General features: G+C 46.2%; 1 protein-coding gene and 1 pseudogene across 1 annotated transcript; one reads left to right on the top strand and one right to left on the bottom strand.

The window, feature by feature from the left end:
- Window positions 1–967: 967 nt before the first annotated feature.
- On the bottom strand, window positions 968–4,283 carry LOC130844418 (L-lactate dehydrogenase A chain-like; annotated as a pseudogene).
- Window positions 4,284–9,020: 4,737 nt separating this feature from the next.
- Window positions 9,021–14,103, top strand: LOC130844417 (double homeobox protein 4C-like). The gene is made up of 3 exons (XM_057720670.1): window positions 9,021–9,033; window positions 10,058–10,209; window positions 13,369–14,103. Exons 1-3 carry the CDS (start codon window positions 9,021–9,023, stop codon window positions 14,101–14,103), a joined length of 900 nt encoding a protein of 299 aa, XP_057576653.1.
- The last annotated feature ends 1,748 nt before the right edge of the window (window positions 14,104–15,851 follow it).

Raw genomic sequence — 15,851 nt, 5'->3', positions numbered from 1 at the left:
TAACTTTCTAAAGTGAGTCTCTTGTAGACGGCTTATAGTTGGATCATGTTTTTGAAAAAATCCATTCTGCCAATCTCTCCCTTTTGATTGGAATGTTTAATTCATTTGCATTTGTTTTAATGATTCATAAAGTAGGATTTACATCTACCAATTACTATTTATTTTCCATGTCTTTTTTAATTTCTCTATTCCTCCATTATTGGCTTCTTTTGTATTAAATAGATGTTTTCTAGTGTTTTCTGTTTCAATCCTCTTGTCATTTCTTTCACTATATTTAAAAAATATTTTCTTAATGTTTATGTGGGTAGTAAAATTAGCATCTTAACATATAACAATCTAGGGGTTTTTTTAAACTTTTTTTTTTTTGGCTGCGCCACGCAGCTTGTGGAATCTTAGTTGCCCAACCAGAGATTGAATCTGTGCCCTCGGCAGTGAAAGTGTGGAGTCCTAACCACTGGACCACCAGGGAATTCCCAACAATCCAGTTTTTAATTAATACTAACTTAATTTCAATAGCATAGAAAAACTTTGCTTCTATACAGCTCTGTTCCTTCCCCCCTCCTTTATGCTGTTATTATTTTACAAATTAATCTTTACACATAGTGTGACCTTCAACACAGATTTATAATTATTGCTTTATACACTTGTCTTTTAAATCAGATAGGAAAAATAGAATTACAAAGAACATATATATTTATGCCGTCTTTTACATATACTCGTGTAGTTCTCTTTACAGTTGCTCTTTCTTTTTTCATGTGGATTGAAGTTACTTTCTAGTGTCCTTTTACCACAGCCCAGAGAACTCCTTTTAGTAACTGTTGTAGGGCAGGTCTTCACTCCTTCTTCATTTTGAAGTATAGTTATGCCAGATGTAGAATGCTTGGTTGACGGTCTTTTATTTTCAGCACTTTCAGTATGTCATCCCACTGTGTTCTGGCCACTGTGGTTTCTACTGAGAAATTAGCACTTATTGAGGATCTCGTAAGTAGTGAGTCACTCCTCTCCTACTGCTTTCTAGATTCTCTTTTTCTTTGGCTTTCAGAACTTCGCCGTGAGCTCTGTCTCAGGAAATGGGAGGTCTGGTTTAATCATAAGGAGCTTCATAGGAGCCTAGGTTATTCTGTGTATTCTTAGACAGCTTTCCAGCTCATTGGCTTGGATAGAGTTGGAGGAAACACACGAGAAACAGAGTATAAATTCTCTTGATTAATTACTCAAAATGTAGTCTGCACACCAGCAGCACTGTCTTCCCCTGGGAGCTTGTTGCAACGTAGATGCTTAGCAGCACCCCAGACCTGCTGAATCAGACTCTGTATTTTTCATAAGGTCTCAAGATGATTCAAATGCACATTAGGGATCGAGAAGGATCGCTCTATAAATTCCCTTTTGTGAAGAGAAGAAATGCCTACTCCTGTGCCTGCAGTTTTCTCAGCTGAAGGAAGAGGTGACAGCTCTCATTTAATCCTCCCTTTGTGAGGATTAAATACATTAGCAGCTCATGCTTTAAAACACTACAGGTAGTTAATCTTTCAATTCCCCTCTATAGCTGCTCATCTTAGAAAATTCAGTATTTTCTCAAGTACTAAAACTGAATCAGTGACTTTCCACCACTCTTAGCATCACCAAGCAATAAATCAGGAAACCTCTATGAGCGCCCATGGTATGTTATCTTCTGGGTATAGGGCTGGGGACCAAGCCTCCAACTTCGGGAAGCTGCAGTTGCTCTTGTAACATGAGCACACAGAGGCTTAGTGCAGGGGATAAAGCAAAATTGGCTGCAGTGGGTTTCTCAGACTGCTCCTCATCAGCTGAAGGCTGTGACAACTGCTGAGTGTCTTTCTCTTCAAATGGGATACTATTAGTACCCTCCTCAGAGGTTGCTCCAATGGTTTAATGAGATCATAAGTCATTAAGTCCTTGATAAATGTTCATCATTATCAAGTCATTACAAGCACAGTGAATCTTAACAGCAGTGTTGTGAAAATTTCATGTGACGACACCTAGATTCAGAGAAGTTAAATAATAATGTATTTAAGGATCCAAAGTGCTGCACAACAAGTGCTGGAACATGGATTTGACCCCAAATCTTCTAAATCTTTTTTTTCCCCACTGTTCAAGGTTTATCTATTGTTTTAGTTGGCATGACATTTAGATAGTTGGCTGCATGATTTATTTAGATTTTTCATTTTTACATTACATGGCAATGTACACTATTCTGATACATAGAGTACACACAGTAAGATTCTTTAGAACAGTTATGCACAAGACAGGGAGTACTGGATTTATAAGTTGGATCCCAGGATATGATTAACTGGAGAAAAAAAAGTTGGACTAGGCATCTTGGCTAAAGGAACCAGAAGTTATATAACACAGAGTAAATACACGTCTGGTTTCAAGGGTAACTGCCGCATCTGCAACATGGGCAGTGGTGCCTCTTGAGGAAGTAGAACTATTTTACATGAACCAATTTAGGACCACACAAGATAAGTGCCAACCAGCATCAGCATACAGCTGCAGGGTTTTCTGAACCATTCCTATTTCTAACTTTAGCAAATTGATGTTTTTCCTAGGCTATCTTAACATCACTGCTTTAATCACAGATCAGATGTAAAGGACAATATGCACAACCTCCAACTAAAATCCTGCAGTAGCCTAGACAGTGAAGTGGTATGATATTAGAAGACTAAAACTGCAGCTCTAGTGGTTAAGAATCCGCCTGCCAATGCAGGGCACATGGGTTTGAGCCCGCTCTGGGAAGATCCCACATGTGGCAGAGCAACTAAGCCTGTGTGCCACAACTACTGAAACTGTGCTCTAGAGCTTGTGAACCACAGCTACTGAGCCCACATGCCACAACTACTGAAGCCCACATGCCTAGAGCCCTTGCTCCACAACAAGAGAAGCCACTCTAATGAGAAGCCTGCACACCACAACAAAGAGTAGCCCCCGTTCACCACAACTAGAGAAAGCCCGCATGCAGCAGTGAAGACCCAAAACAGCCAATAAATAAAATAAATATACATTATACATATTTAATATATTATTTATATTATATATTATATTATATATATTATATATTATATATATTATATATATTATATATATACACAAAATAAAACTGCAGCTCTTTCCAGATTCCCCAAAGTGAATCTTCACGCTTCTTCAAACAGGCCTCTTCCTCAGGATTTTGAGTCACTTTCACAACATCTGAGATTCTGTTCTGTCCCAAGATGCAAAAAACACTAAGGAAGACACCCTCTTTTATTCCATAGTGGAATAATCATGTGGAAATCAGATGTACCCTCCTAAGATTCTTCATTATACTTTCTGCCAAATCTGCCACAGACAATCCATGACCCAGGACGTGTAGCCCTTCAGTTTGATGATCTCTTGTAAGCACTGTCATCACTTTGATGACCTCTTGTAAGCACCTCCTGTTTGTGAACAGCTTTCCACTGTTACTTATCTACATCAGTGCCTAATTTTCATGCAGATTCTTCAGGGAGACACCAGCAACATTCACTTCACTCCATATAGGCTCACTAGAGCCTCCATGCTCCCCAAGGGTCCGCCCACGACAGCTTCATGGGTATGCTCATAGCCCTTTCCTCATGAGGTAACAGAACCAGGCTGAATCCAGATTGCAACCACTTCCAATAACACGGTTTTGGGAAAGCTGCTTATCTTTGAAGTCACAAAATCAAGATATCCACTGGATTGGAAACAACAAGCAACTTGCAGTTCTGGCTGTATTCTGCAATATCAGGAATGATGAATTTAAAGATGTTCACGATATGCTGGACCAACTTAAGACGGCTTTCTCTGTCCTGCTGATGTGCCCCAGCTGTGATGATAACCAGCCTGGAGTCTGCTGTCACATTACAGTCTTCTCCAGAGACAATGGTGTCCTAAAGAAAAGGCTGCCATGTTGGAGAGCCATCATCTCTCCCTTCTGTCTGTCTTCCATGACATCAACAAGAGCAATTTCATCTGCCAAGTCCTTCGTAAAGATACTGATGGCACAGGTCATGCCAACAGCACCAACCCCAACCACTGTGATCTTATTCTGGGGGACATGTTCTTCCTTAAGAAGGGTCTGAATCAGGGACTCCTCTGGTGGTCCAGCCCTTAAGACTTGGCACTCCCAATGCAGGGGGCTCAGGTTCGATCTCTGGTCAGGGAACTAGAGCCCCCATGCCGCAACTAAGACCTGGTGCAGCCAAATAAATAGACATTAAAGAAAAAAAAAGTTTCTGAATCAGTTTCTCCTTGAGAGTTGCCATATTGGACTTAGAACCGAAAGGAATCGGGAGTGCACGTCAGGCAGGCCACCCGAGGTGTCGGATCCGGACTTGGTAGCAGCTGCCCTGTACTCCCAAATCTTCTAAATCTTTTAATCCCAGATCTCTTTGTAGTTTTTTGTGCTACAAAATAGCTCCATCCAGTGCTGTCTGTTCCCTTAAGCAACCCTAGCACAGCTATGTGCCCTGTAGTCATTTTTAATGAGTTAAGGGAGGAAGACTGGATCCTCTGCTTAGTGCAGAATAGAAACAGCTAGAAGCCCCTGGAGGGTCACAGGGTATCATCCACAATCCCTTGTCTGTTCAGGCTGCTCTTCCTTCACTGTGGGCTCTGGATCAAGGAAGTTTCAAGCATAAGGTGAGGGCATTAATTCAGTGGTCCTCAGACTTTTGAAGAAAGTAAAATAGCTAATGCTTAATAAGCACTTGGCATGTGCCAGTGCTTACTGAAGGCACTTTACATGATAAGCCAATGAGGCAGCAAATATAGTTATTTCTGTTGTTCACATAAGAAAAATGAAGTGTAGAGAATTTTTCTAAATCTTTCAATTTCAGGGAGCTAGGAAAGGGGGAGCCAGAATCACAACAAAATCTTCCTGACCCTAAGGCCACACTCCACCCCTTGGAAGGAAAGGGAGAGGAATGGGGCAGGGGGAGAAGGAGAGAGAGAGAAACAAATAATGGAGCTCATTTTAGCCAAATGCGGAAATCATGGCCCTGGGGGTCTCACACAGGCCTTGGTGAAGACGTATATGAGAAGACTCTTTCTGATTCCCTCTCAGCCACCCTCAGTCTTCATCTCTGTCTCACACACAGTCATTTCAATTTTTTTCTTCTCGCTCTTCTATTTTCATCTGTTTGCTCTGGCATACTTTTTTAAAAAAATTGCCACGATTCTTAAAATACTAACCTCAAATAATCAACACATATTCACAACTGTGTTACAAATTCTGCCATTTCTTGTGGGAAAAACTGATTAATTTGTGAGTGTCTAATACACTTCAGCTGAATGATAAATAAACAAAATTTGGGGTAGACCAACTCGTCAAATATCTTTGGAGGTAAAGATGAAATCTCCTTAATTTTTTTTTTTGCCTTTTTCCCTGTTATTCCCTAAAGGAATTTGGAGCCTTGGCCTTCTCCCATGAGGATCATGGAATCTTCTGGAAACCAGAAAGATTTGTGTTGTTCATATAATTATCTTCAGGGTCTTGACCATTATCTGGCATCTCATAGGTGCAGAGATGCGGCACAGCAATTGGGGCACAGACTCTTAAGAAACAGAACATATGTCATTTTAAATCTTGTAGTAACCATATTAAAAAGGTAAGAAGAAACAGGTGATATTGATTTTAACAATATATTTTATTTTGCCCAATATGTCAAAAATGTTGTTTCAACTGTGTAGTGGATATAAAAGTCGTTGAGCTGATGAAACAAAATTATTTTAAGGCAGGACAAGAAAAATTCAACATAAAATTTTCCCTGCTGTTTGAGCCACCGTTCCCTCCCCTTAGTACGCATTGCGCGTCTGAATGGTACAGAAACTTGGATCCCCTTAGAAGACACAGGAATGCCTGCTCACCAGCAAACAAACAAACTAAAAAATCCACCAGCTTTCTCCAGGTGCCAGCAGGGTAACTCCATAGGATATAACATTCCTTTCTCAATTCTGTAAGGGGTCATGATGACTCACTACTTGCCTCGTTGGTTTATGTAAACTGTCAGTGTGTACGTATCGGTATATATATATCTGATGTATAACTCCTTGTCGTAAAAACTTAAATAACTGTGCTTTGACCTCTAATGGATGGAACAGTCCTCAGAGCTTTCTGAGAGACTGTCTCCTAGGTTAAAACCCTCAGGTTGATTTAAATAAAATTTTCCATTTCTTTCTTAGATTGGCTACTGAGTATTTTTTTCATGGACAGGGCTATTTCACATTCTGTGTTTTTGTGCTGAGTGTCCAAAATGCAGTGTGTGTTTTACATTCACAGCACATCTCAGTTTGGACTCGCCACATTCAGGTGTCAAGTAGCACGTGTGGCTCACTGCCACTGCAGTGGACATAAACACCCTTACAGCCTGTTTCAGAGGAGGAATCAGGGCAACAGTTTACTGCCCAAACTGGCTTGGATCCCAGGACTGCGCCTTCCAAGGGTCTGGGCTTGGCCTCTGTTTTTTTTTTTTAAGATTTATTTTATTATTTATTTATTATTTATTTAATTTTGGCTGTGTTGGGTCTTCGTTGCTGCACATGGGCTTTCTCTAGTTGTGGTGATCGGGGGCTACTCTTCATTGCTCTGTGTGGGTTTCTCAGTGCTGTGGCTTCTCTTGTTGTGGAGCACAGGCTGCAGGCATGAGGGCTTCAGTAGTTGTGGCACGTGGGCTCAATAGTTGTGGCTTGCAGGCTTCAGAGAGCAGGCTCAGCAGTTGTGGTACACAGGCTTAGCTGCTCCGTGGCACGTGGGATCTTCCTGTACCAGGGATCGAACCCATGTCCTCTGCATTGCCAGGTGGATTCTTAATCACTGCACTGCCAAGGAAGCCCTTGGCCTCCACTTTTGAAATGGGGATGAGAGTGGTTGTGGGGACCAGTTAACACACAGGTAGAGCTTGTCCCAGAGCACAGATCCAGAACCCTCGAGCTCTGGACACATCCTTTTGTGGCATCGCACCATTGGTCATCTCATCTCTGCTTTGATCCACGCTTTCCTAACAATGACTGAATTTCTCCCATTCTAAAGCAAGTTTCTCCTAAAACCCGTGTCCACTCATGTGTAGTACTCCTTCTATCCCCCTGCAAATTCTGTAGGGTCTCCTCACTTCTGCTTCTCCCCTTCATCTCTCTCCTCCCTGTACAAAGCTTCACTCCCACCATCCCCTGCAAGTGCAGTAGCCTTCTCAAACTTAGGAACAAAAAATAAAGGGAGAGGTTCAAGGATGAAAGAGGTAGTGGTAGCTGTTGGGGGTCCTGTGGGGTGGGGTGGTGTGGTGAGGAATCATGTCGGATTGCTGTGGGGTCATTTGGGGTCTTTGCGGGGTGGTTGTGGGATCTTGTGGGGCTGAGTGGGTCTTGTGGGTCTCATGGGGCTCTGTGGGATGGGGAAGTACGACTGCTTGGAGCTGGCGTAGCTGTTCCCTTGTGAAGGGGTGGAGACTATCATACCGGTAAGGTGGTTCCTTCTGCCTCAGGAGGTATCTCTGATGCTGAACCTATTCAAGCAGAGCACCTCCTTCATAGACACACAGCTTTGGAGGCCATTTCTGATCAGACTGGTGCAGATGGAGAGCCTTTCAGGACTGGAAGTGTTCTGGGTTTTCAGTGTGCTTCTTCTCTCTGCAGGAGGGAGACAGGCCAGTAGAACAGGAGGGCAATGTCCATGTGTCTCTGAGCTTCCTGGACTGTGGAGCAGGAGCGTGGTTTTTGAGATGGGATTCTCCATGGAAGGTCATCAGGAAAGCCTTATATGGCATCTCGAGGCTGTCCTTTTGGCAACTTTCAAGGATACTTCCCACCCTACTTCTCAACACCTCGATCTTTTCAGGGCTGCTCTTGCTATTTAAATCTTTCAGCTCAGGACAGACTTTGGTGGAAAGAATTTCTTTCATTTTCTGAGGCGATCCCAAATTAATTCAACTAAATACAAATTAATCCAGCCAGAAGCAAAACAAAGCAAAACCGTGGAGCTTGAAAGGAAACACTTGATGGTGGTTATAACGTGATCATAGCTAACGCCCTGCCCTGCTAATCACCAAAGTGAGCTAAGCCAACTGCCATGCAGCTTTCCACACCTTCCTCTCCTGGTACCTGCAGCTTGGGAGCAGTTCTCAACCTATTTCCCTTCTATTTCCGTGGGTTTATATTGCTACTAAAACCCCTGGAGAGTTGCTCAGTGCGTTGGGATTCAGGAAAAGGGGCCCTGAAATACAGCATTAAAACTAAGTCTAAATCTTGTCTGATCCTCTTCCATGCACTAGGTAGGCATAGTGGCAGCTTTTATAATAGCTCATTTCGTGATCAAAATGTTGATCAGAGGGGATGGATGAGGAAACAGCAGTGGCAGTTCCTTAGTAACTGAGTAGGCAAGTGTGACAGCCTGACGTCTGCTGTTGGGGGACGCTTGCTGCACTGCACATGGGCAGGAGGGGCGCATTTGGGGTGGGCAGGGATTGTGGTCTTTTAACCCCGTAACTAATTCATTTGCCGTCGTGTCCCTCAAAACAAATCTCCTTGATGACGTGTGTGGTCTGGCCTACACTATTTTGCGGCTGTGCAGGGAAATCTTAAGTCATGTTTCTCTTCTTTGCTTTTTTTTCCGGCCATGCCCCCGGGGCATGTAGGATCCTAATTCCCCGACCAGGGATCGAACTCGCGTCCCCTGCAGTGGGAGCGCAGAGCCCCAATCACTGGACCGCCAAGGGAAATCCCTTGTCTGTTTCTGAAACCCTGACTCAGCGCTCGACGTCTCAGCAGCTCCTCAAGGCCCGGGAGCTCTGTGCTCCTCGGAAACCTGCGCTTGGAAGGGAAGCCGGAAGAGCTCGCGGCGCCACTCCCTGAAGTCCTTTCGGAGAAGATTACATTAAGGGAGGGGGCCTTGCAACGTGTTAAAAAGGGGCTTAACTGGGTGGGTTCCTCCAGTACCTCTACAGGACTCCTAGAGAGAGGGAGGCAGTTCCCGCTGAAGTTCCTTGCTCGTCTGCAGGCTCATCCTCGTCATGTCTTCGAAGGGTGAGTCCCTGGGAGAAGGGCCTGCGGGGACTCTGCCGGGAGAGGCCGGGCAGCGGGGTTCGGGCAGGGCTCCCCTGGTGTGGTGTGAAGTTTTTTGCTCACTGTGACACTGGATGCTGAGACTTGGAAAGGGGGAAGGCTAACCAAGCCAGGCGCCGAGAAATGGTTGTAGGCATCCACGGTGATACAGTGTTTTTTTTGTTTTGTTTTTTTTTTAATTCAGAAGTGTGGCAAGTTCCCTCTGCAGGGTGGGGCGGCGTTCGCTTGCTCTGAGGAGGGCTAGGAGGGGAAGGGAGCCTAGCTTCGCTAGGGCCTGGTATTTTGCCCACATTTCATCGTGGAGTGAATTCCGTTTAGAACTGAGTCAGTGGTGAGCCCAGCTTTGATGGACTTGGGAGCCCAAAGCTAAAATGAAGGATTGGGGAGCTTCCCCAGGTCACAGCAAGAAATGCAAATATTAATATATAGAAATTCCCTGACCTAAGGTTTCTCTCAGTTGAAATTTCCCCGTTTTAGTTTTTGACATCTCCTAATATCTGTGTATTTGGGGTCCTCGCATAGGTGGTAGGTACATGTTAGTAGGAACCTTGACACATCTGGGCATCCCCGGGCCAGTATCTGGACCTGTGCACTGAGTTGTCATTATAGTTTTTTAGCAGATGCCCCAAGAAGTGTTTGGGGGTGCATTGACGTTTGCAGTATCCTTAAGATGTGCGGGTGGAACCCCTGAGTTAGAAGCTGAAGGAGAGTTGGAAGCAGATTCTGTGTCCATATTTCATGGGATTCCTCAGAGCCTGCCAGGACCAGGAGCAGAATCCCAGGAGTGGCCTTGAGAGAGCTCTGCAACGGAGGCCTAAGCTTCACGCCTGGAAACAAATTACTTCTCATTGGGAGGTTGCAGGTTCTACACTGACCTGGACTGAGGGAGCAAGTCTCGGGTCTCACATGGAGGTCGATGGGTCAAGAGTGAACCTAAATGTGAGGCCCGAGATTAACGTCTCTTCTTATTATGGGTCTGTTCCAGGGTCCCAAGATGGCCAGAGGCGCAAGAGAACCAAGTTTGACAAAAACCAATACAAGATTCTTATTGAGGCTTTTGAAAGTGACGCTTACCCTGATGTTAATGTCAGAATAGATCTGGCCAAGCGAACCCAAATTCCTGAGCCACGAATCCAGGTAAAAATATAAATCTGTGCTCCTTGACAAGAGGGTGGGGCTGGGTGAAGAACCAGCATGTGTATTAACAGACTGTTTTTAATACTGGCTTAAAAAACTGCTTTGACTTAATCCTGTTAATATCCCTGTGAAGTAGGCATTATTCCCATTTACTGGGTTAGGAAAATAAAGGTCAGAGAGGTTTAGCAATTTAGGTTACTACTGTGGCAAGAAATACAATCCAAACTGGCTTCTGTGGGTTCTGTCTGTCAAATAGTTACCATGTTAGAAGTTGAAACTGAGAAATTTCAAAATATTCACTAATTCATTAAAAATAACCATAATAAACCCATTACATGTTAAGTATTTTTTGAGAAAGGCAACCATATTCTCAAAGCCAGAAAAGTGATTTAGTGAGAGGAATGGCAGTACAAGAACCAGAAACTGGCTTCTTAGTTCTGCTTTGTGTTCCCTTTGCTGCAGCAGGTCTCCTGGCCTCTTGGAATCACTGAGAGAATAGGAAGCAGGCAAAAGGGCTGAGGCACATCACATCTGGGTGTTGTAAGGAAAATGGTTTTGATCTCACAGGGATCCCCCAAAGGGGGCCAGAGGTCGCAGGGGTCTTGGATCATTTGGACCTCTGGGGTCTCTGCCTTGAGGGGGTGAGCAGGCTGGGTCCTGGTTCTGCCTCCAGGAAGCCTGCTGGGATGAGCCTGGGTGCAGCCTGGGAATTTTACACCCCCTCCTCTGCCCTCTAGGTGATTGAAATGTGAGGTCAGGTTTGAGAACTGCTGCCCTAAATGAAATTCAGGTCTCTGAGAGTGGAGCAGAAACACACACACGTTGTTTGGAAAGCCTCCCAGGTGATTTTGATGTGTAGCCAGGATTGAAATCTCTGCCCTGGGCCAGAGCTTTTCAATCCTAGACTAACAGGGTCCCATTGCAAAGTTTGATCCAGATTCTCTGGGAGTGTGGCCTCCCCGCATGCAGAAGTTTTTAAACTGTTAATTGACTCTGGTGCGCCCATGACACCCAGCCCCGTACCCTACAGTGAGGGCTGGGGTTCAGTCTGGGCCCTGGGGAGTTCTGAAATCTCCCCAGGTGGTTCTCCTGTGCGGCAGAGTCTGAGTCACCCCACAGCAGGCCTCAGCTCCTGGGGTCCCCCATCCTACCATTTCCTACCCAGCCCTTTTGGTGGAAAGAGTCTGAGGCTGCTGGAGTGGCAATGAACATCCCTTGAGGTTTGCTATGTGCCAGGTGCTCTTTTAAGAATTTTACTTTTCAAAAAATCTGTGTAACCCCAGAGATAAACAAACCACACCCCAGAGGGAAGAAGGGTTACCGAAAACACCCAGTACTGGAACGAGAGATAAACCTGAATGGTGAGGGCTGTGGAGCTTTCTATTTTCAGAAGCGGTAATCTGAACTGAATTTTTCCAAATTAATTTCCATATCTTTCCTATGGAGCACCTCCCCCCCACCCCCCAGGTGTTCCAAAGTGAACTGGGATACAGAAAAGCTTGTGATAGCCCTAAGCCAGTGACTTTTGATTTAGAGAGAATTGAAAGCGTCATGGTGGCCTCTTATCAGCTGGCCTGGGGAACCTCACTCTGAGGGAGGGGCAGGCAGCCCACAAGTACTTGATCACAACCAGAAGGCTTGCCAGTCATTATTTCCTTGAAGCCTCAAACAGTCCTGTGAGCTAGGTACCACTTCATGACCGCTTACAGGCAAATGCACTGGCCTTAGAAGCTCAATAAAAATTCTGGGATTCTGGTTACGGTTCAAGTAGCTCCTGGAGCCAGATGCGAAACCTTGAAATTCAGATCGCTCAGCTGTGGGATGTCCCTCAGGGGGCACCTGGAGACACCCTATTAGGTCCAGAGGGGCTGGCAGAGTTTCTAGTTGCAGATCAGATTAGCATTTGCAAAGGCCCTGAGGGAAGAAAGCTGGATTAGTTTAGGTAAGAGCAAGCACCCTGTGTCTGCCCTGGGGCCTGGGTGTGTGCAGGAGGGTGCAGAGTTGGAGTTTGGGGAATGCCCCCTGTAGGATCGGGCATTTGTCTTGCAATTTTCGTGGAGGAGTTGTTTTTCCTAAGGGAAAAGAAAATGCGTGGGAGGTGTCTGTGTAGTTCCCCTGTTGCTCTGTTCCATCTCAGGGTTTGCCTGGTGGCTGGGCCTATAAAGAGGCCATTGTTGCATTCCTGGAGGGCAAAGGGGGGGGGGGGGCCTGGCTAAACTAGACCAGTGGAACGGAGCCCACTGGGAGAAAGAGTAGCCCTGGGGACATGGAACCACATCTCAAAACTAGAGGAGGCGGGGAGGAGGCCTGCCTAGAAATGGGGAGAGAGGAGGAGTGCCTGTGTTTGGGCAAAGGAGAGGAGGTGGGATGAACAGGTGTCCTGCTCCCAGGACTCATCTGGCCAAGGTGAGGTTCGGAAAGGACCCACAGAGGACCTGACACTGAACTGGGGCTTGGGGTGAAAAGGGGTTTTACTCAGTGGGGTTCTGTCTTATATATCGCAAAATGATCACCACTGTAGCTTACCTAACACCTCCATCCTATCACGTAGTTAACATAGTTTCTTTTTTGTGGCAAGAACATTTAAGATCTGCTCTCTTAGCAACTTTCAAGTCTATGTTACCATATTATTATTTGCTGTAATCACCATGCTGTACATTAGATCCCCGGAACTTCTTAATCTTATGATTGAGAGTTTGCACCCTTTGACCAGCATCTCCCCATGTCCCCTACCCCCACGGGAGGAGGCTTATTTGAAAGATAATCTGGATAATAAAGGGTGAATTGCAGTTGGCAGAGAAGAGAAGGGGCAGGAGTGAAAGTGCAAGCAAGGATTGGAAAGCTGGTGGGAGAGGACCAGTGTTTCACTGTGGCAGCTTCCACACGGTGCCCTGGCGGGTACCCATGGGGGTTCATGGATGCCTTGGGGAGATTTGCCCAGAAGGTATGGTTGGGCCACACATTGAATGGTTTGAATCAGCTCAGCCAAAGATTTTACTTTTATTCTAAACTCTAGTAGTTTCGACACTTGTTTAACCTTAGGTCACATGCTATTTGGTGGTAATGATTATGGGACCGAGCTTAACTGGAAAATGTCTTTTCTGTCTCTCCCTCTATCCCTGTATCTCTTCCTTTCTCCATCTCCCCCTGCTCCCTTAGGTCTGGTTTCAGAACAGGAGAGCTCGAGTTCTTCTGAAGAACACCCAGAAGGAAGAGGCACAACCCCCAGTTCCGGAACCCATTCAGGGAGGAGTCAGCGCCCCAGTTCCAGGAGCCAGTCAAGGTGGACTCTGTGCCCCTGACTATCCTTGCCAGCAGGGTCTTCTGGCGGCCCAGAGAGATGCCAGTTTCTGTTCCTGGAAGCTGGAGGATGCTTCTGGTCAAGCTGATTTTTGGGGGTATGCTGATGGCCTGGGCATGAATGTGGCCTCACCTGACCAGCAGGCCCCAGCTAATTGGCCTTCTGGAGACCTCCACTCATCCCTCTCCTTGGGCTACAGCCCTAAAATTCTTACCGCTTCCCAACAGCCCTTCTCACAGCTGGAAGCTGGCAGTGCAGAGACTCCTTTGGGGGACCCTGGACAGCTCCTGGCATATGGGAACTGGGCCCTGCAGGGGTGTGGGCAGCATCTTCCCCCTGGTGGACAGCAACCATGGTGGAGCTGGCAGCCTGCGCCTGCTCTGGAGTCTCAGATGGCACCCCAGCAGCAGCCGTCCCAGAACTCAGAGAATTGGGCGCCCTTGTGGTCCTGCGCACCCCTTCTGCCCACTCCAGCATCTTCACCCCCTCAACCCCCCCTGCCCCAGGAGCCCTGTTTCCATCCTGCTTCTCCCCAGCCCTATCCAGTGAAGGCACCTGCCAGCCTCAGGAGCCGTTTCCATCCCTACTTCTGAGAAAGGATCTTGGTGGGATACCGTAGGGCCCCAGCCCTCAGCCGTCATTGCAGCTGTGGGAACAGCACTTGAAGCCTTCGCTACAGCAAAACAATGGAAATAACCTAAGTGTGAGTCGATAGAAGACAAATTACATCGACTAGGGCTCATCTATACTTTTAATATCATGCAAAATTAAAAAGGGATTTTACGATTTGTGTATTTTGCCATGCAGAGGTCTCCCAGACATACTTCTCAGGAAATGAAGTTGTCAGGATGGAAGGGCATAACGTGCAGAGGATACGGGCAGACAGAGGACCAAAGGGGTTTCCTTAGTTGGGAGGAAAAAGGATCTTTAAAAGTCCATCTGTGCCTTTTGTGGTTGATCAACACGGAGCACTTAAAATGTTCTATAAACCTTAGAAGAAACTGTGAGATAGGGTGAGGGCTGATTTGTAGAAATATACTCAATAATCAATAAAGAATGAGGATTCGCTGTGGCTATTTCTGTGTGCCTGGAATGGATCCTCTCTCTTCTCTGTGTGCACAGTGGCCACTTCCCTTGGCCAGGCCATCCCGGGGCTCCCTGACGAGTCCTTGCTTCTCCCTGTGTCCAGACAAGTGTGGCTTCTCTGGGGATGCTGAGCATGTCCCTGCTCCTGGCAGATAGTTTCCTGAGAGCAAGCCCTCTTCTCCCAACTCACCCTGCAGGGGCAAATGCAAACCCCAGTGTAAAATGGGTCTGAGTAGAGACAGAAATTGGAAGATGAATGTAGTGCATCCCTTCTCTCCAGTTCACACAGGGTAGCCTGGGCCCCTCCAGTACCTGCCATGCATGCCAAGAGGGAGGAGGAAGCACACCTGTGTGGAGGAAATCTGCTTTGCCAGAGAGACTAAGGTTGGGGAGATCATTAAGATCCCTCTCATTCACTTGGGAGGCTATATCTTCAAGTTACAGAGCAGCAAAAGTTAGCTTTACCCAATGTATAAAGAAGGAGCTGGTATAAGTCAGAGATGAACTCCAGGAGACTTACATTGTCCCTTACACAAGCTGCTTGTCCATAGAAATGTCCAATCACATACTTTACCTTCCTTGCTACCTTGCCAACCTGTGAAGTGAAGAAATAGCCGACATACTCACAAACTGCCAGGACATTTGTGAATGATGGTGCAGTCGCTTCCTGGTGAGCCCATGTTCACGGGCTCATCCCCCTTTGCCAGGTGAGGCCAGGGAGGCCTCACACCCTGAACAGTCTAAAATTGGATCTACATGGTCATCACTTTTAAAAAAAAAACAAATTTATTTATTTATTGGCTGTGTTGGGTCTTCGTTGCTGCCCGCAGGCTTTCTCTAGTTGTGGAGAGCAGGAGCTACTATTCATTGTGGTGCGTAGGCTTCTCAGTGTGGAGGCTTCTCTTTGTTGCAGAGCATGGGCTCTAGAGCACAGGCTCAGTAGTTGTGGCACACAAACTTCGTTGCTCTGTGGCACGTGGGATCTTCCAAGACCAGGGTTCGAACCCGTGTCCCCTGCATTGGCAGGCGGATTCTTAACCACTGTGCCACCAGGGAAGCCCAGCACTTTGGGTTTTGGTTCCAAACTACTCAGTTTTGATCAGTAGACATCTTTCTAGCCTACAACCCCACCTCCACCCCCATTTTCCTTCCCAAATGACAGTCCTAGGTGAAGAGGGGATGTGACTCCCACCAGAATGAGCTGGAGGGCAGAGCTCCAGGCTGCCCTGTGCTCACAGAGGTTGTCAAGGAACTG

Source organism: Hippopotamus amphibius, chromosome 2, assembly GCF_030028045.1.
Source record: "Hippopotamus amphibius kiboko isolate mHipAmp2 chromosome 2, mHipAmp2.hap2, whole genome shotgun sequence".
NCBI lineage: Eukaryota > Metazoa > Chordata > Mammalia > Artiodactyla > Hippopotamidae > Hippopotamus > Hippopotamus amphibius.
Note: the sequence above shows the minus strand (reverse complement) of the source record. Positions and strands in the feature narration are given on the sequence as shown.